Source organism: Azolla caroliniana, unplaced genomic scaffold (assembly GCF_043228905.1).
Source record: "Azolla caroliniana isolate FFs.n. ecotype wild unplaced genomic scaffold, voAzoCaro1.0.p SCAF_20, whole genome shotgun sequence".
In the NCBI taxonomy this organism is placed as follows: Eukaryota; Viridiplantae; Streptophyta; class Polypodiopsida; order Salviniales; family Salviniaceae; genus Azolla; species Azolla caroliniana.
This window is the reverse complement of record NW_028230455.1, coordinates 15,478,075-15,481,831: the sequence shown is the minus strand read 5'-3', so window position 1 is coordinate 15,481,831 and position 3,757 is coordinate 15,478,075. Positions and strand designations below refer to the sequence as shown.

Here is a 3,757-nt window from a genome sequence, read left to right as displayed (position 1 = left end):
TAGTTAATTGATTGGAATCATTGGATGCATCCATTATGGAGAGATTATAGAGAGGAGCATGAACTATTACCAATTAATGGATTCATGGAATTATTGCCAGATTTTAATAGAATGCAAAATTGTTGACCGACTCTCAGATAAGCCGAGTAAAATGACAGTACAGAACCATCAAATACTAACACCATGAGATAAAAACTAAAATGACGGACGAATTATGGCAATCAATGTTTGAAAAGAATTTAACAAAATTCCATACAGGATTCCTATGAAATTAGAGACTCTGGGCATTGGTTAAAATATTTGCCCCATTAGCCATGTCATATACCGTGAACCCAAAATTTAAAAGATTCAAAGCCCATCAGTTTGCAACTCTTCAACCGAGCAAAATCACTCATCAGTTAAAGCTGGCCAGCTTGCAACTCTTCATAGAACTGCAGAACCTTCGGATGTACCTTGATTCGAGATGTATCAAAACCCAGTAAGTTTAACCCATCCAGACCTTTTACACGGGATAATGCTACATAAACCATGCCATATTCAAATGATCTTGAGAGATCAATTTCCACTCTATCGAGAGTCATCCCTTGACATTTATGCACACTAAGAGCCCATGCCAAAACCAAAGGTATTTGAGTTCTCTTTGCAACTTCAGTGTTACCATCTAAAACAGTCCAGCTTTCAGGACGTAATAACCTCTCCACACCATCACATGCAAATAGGACTACTGGCCATACACCACTAGTACTGATTTTTTTTGCAAGATCCTTCCCTTCATCAAGCTCTTCAATAGATGTAAAGCGTACAACAACACCTCTGGCACCATTGACTAGACCAACACCTGAATCCACATTCTTCACAAGCATTACTTGGGCCCCAACAGAAAGGCAAAGCTCTTTCACTGCTCTTACATTGTCTAGCTGTCGTGCTGCAAAGTCCGTTTTGCTATCATCTTTGGCAATAAAAACTCTAGTCTCTTCATTAAGAGACCTTAATTTCTGTTCATTTTCCTTACTGACATCCATCTTGCGAGGATAGAGCTTAGTCAATAGAACACCCATGTTTGTACTCTTCAATGGTCTGTTACAAGACTTCAATTTGGCCTCACTTGATGGCGAGCAATATCCTTTTCTGATTTCATTCAGCATTTTGACAAATTCAGAGTCTGATTGTCTAAAAACCTCTGTTAGCTCAACTTGCAAATCGAAGCATTTATTCCAGCAATCTGCCTGAAAAGCAAAATACTTTGCTGGATTCTCTGGTTGTACTGGTGGAAGCTGGAAGAAATCCCCTGTCACAACCAACTGGATCCCACCAAATACTTTATTTCTGCCTGTTGGTCCTCTAACAATGCTGGCCACATACTCAAGCTTGTCAAAAAGCTCCCCATCGATCATACTGATTTCATCAATGATAAGGGCCTTACAATCGATCCACCGTTTCCTTGCATCTCTTTTAGTGCCCACTTTGTTTACCAGATCTTTCTTTGGACCAGTGCCAAGCCCAATGCCAGCAAATGAGTGCAATGTCATGCCACCAATTGCACAAGCAGCCAAGCCAGTAGATGCTGTTATGAAAACCGAATTTGCACCATACATGTTCTTCAGGGTGTATACTGCTTCTTGCAGCAAGTAGCTTTTCCCAGTTCCTGCAGAGCCAGTAAGAAAGACTGACTTCCCAGAAGAGATAGCGAGAAGCACATTTCTTTGCTGACTAGATAAGGCAAGCTTGCCGCCGCGTTTCTTGGAAGGATGCTCAGTGATTGAAACAGTTCCCATATCAAACTTGTTCTTTGCATTTGAGATACCAGTGTGAAGACTGGAGCTTTCCACTTTGCCAAATATACTTCCAGGCAGGCTCCTCTTTCGGACTGACCTCCATTCCCCTTTTTCTATACTGTTATTCTCGGATCTCGAATAACTTTCAGTTTTACTTTTTGGTACATGCATAGCCCCGCCTGAGTATGGTGCATCACAATCTATAACTTCTTTCACACTATGCATTCTCTGTGATGGTCCATTGGGGTTCGTGTTCATGTTGGTTTTCAAAGAGATTGGAAGAGGATGTAGGCATTCTGAAGTTCTCTCTCGAGCTTGATCTTTTTTGTGTTGATTTTCAGACCTAATTCTAGCATCTTCCTTCCATCCGTGGCTGTCTTCTTCTTCGAGATCAATGACAACTTGAAAAGGCGGGGAGAAAGGCTTTAAAGAAAATTTTCTGAACGGATTAGGAAGGTAGGAACGATCTGAAGAGCTAACGTTTTTCTCTCTTAGAAGATGAGATGCGCGATGAGTAGATGCAGGGAGCTTGCCTTTCGTATCTGCTCCTGCGATATCATATTCATGAATCTGTGCAGATATGGAAGGGTGCCTGGGGAGATCTCTGGCTGATCGTTTGGCAAGGGCGAGCTCCTTCTGCCGCGCAATCCGATACCTCTGCTCCTGCGTCAAGGAAACTGGCGTCTGAAGAAAGAATTCTTCATCCATGGAAACACAAACTCTCTATTTCTCTCTCTCTCTCTTTCTGCGTCTGTCTGTAGAAGAGCCAGGAGAAATGGAGATGCATGCGCACGTTTTAGCGCCATAATTTCAATTTATGTAGTCCAAGAAATTGAATGAATGAATGGGAATGGCTCCATCTTTGGCTCTGTTTCGTGTTTCTCCCTCCATTACCATCGACAAAATTACATACATATAAACTTCTCCACCCATTCGACCACATGTCATTATGTCATTGCTTGAGTACCTATATACTACTAATACATTAATACATTCATTTGCTGCTTTCCTTTCCCATCACCAAGTGACAGGGACCAATGCATATCCCCATTGTAAAGAATCGAATATGATTCTATGCAACGGAAGAGATGTGTGTTATGTGTGTGTGGAAAGAGGAGAGAAGAGAATCACAAGATAGACAAGAGAAAATGAAGTACTCAAGAAGAATGTGTATATTAACAAGGAGAATATTTAGTACAAAAATGTAGCATTACAAGGAGCAACAACCGACCCTATATGAAGTATGAGGAGGGTGCTTTATATAAAGTCGCCCTCTCTCTTCATTACACACCACTCTCTCTCTAGAGCTATATAAGCTCATGGGTCATGGGAAATATGGAAACTCATTAGTTATGTGTCATAGAATATGATTCTGTGACACATAGTTAATGTGTATAGAGTAGTGGTGACTTTTGACCTTTGACTGCTTATAGATTCTCAAAGGTGTGTTCACACATTAGACTATGTTGAGCTTGATTCTCAACATGCCCCCTCAAGCTCAACTTGGGTCGGTTTCTTTCGGTTGATGTCCGCTTCAGTTGGTATCCGGTTCAGACGATATCCGGTTCTCTCTTGTACTCCCCCTCAAGCTTGGCAAGTCAGGGATCATCAATCCAAGGTCTGACATGAATTGCCGAAGCCTGTTGGCTCCTATGGCTTTCGTGAAGATGTCGATTGTCTGAAGATTCGTGTTGATGTGTTAAGGTCGACATCTCCAGCTTGAACGCGCTCTCAGATGAAGTGATAGTGCACTTCGATATGCTTCGTGCGCGTGTGGAACACTGGGTTCCGAGCCAGATGAATATTGCTCATGTTGTTGCAGTAGGGGGGAGTCGGATTGTAAACGATTACTTGTGGAAGCGTTATAAAATAGAGAAGGTAGGGAATACATAGAGTACACGGGAGAGACAGAGAGAGCAGAAGTTCAAGGCTCTATTCAAAAACAATAAAAACACTCTGTACATACAACTATGCTTAGTAGC

At 41.7% G+C, this 3,757-nt stretch overlaps 1 protein-coding gene across 1 annotated transcript; it reads right to left on the bottom strand.

Moving 5' to 3' along the window:
- Positions 1–232: 232 nt before the first annotated feature.
- LOC147851228 (uncharacterized) lies at positions 233–2,615 on the bottom strand. The gene has a single exon (XM_087336054.1). The coding sequence runs from the start codon at positions 2,481–2,483 to the stop codon at positions 399–401; it is 2,085 nt and encodes a 694-aa protein (XP_087192180.1). The 5' UTR covers positions 2,484–2,615; the 3' UTR covers positions 233–398.
- Between the last annotated feature and the right edge of the window lie 1,142 nt (positions 2,616–3,757).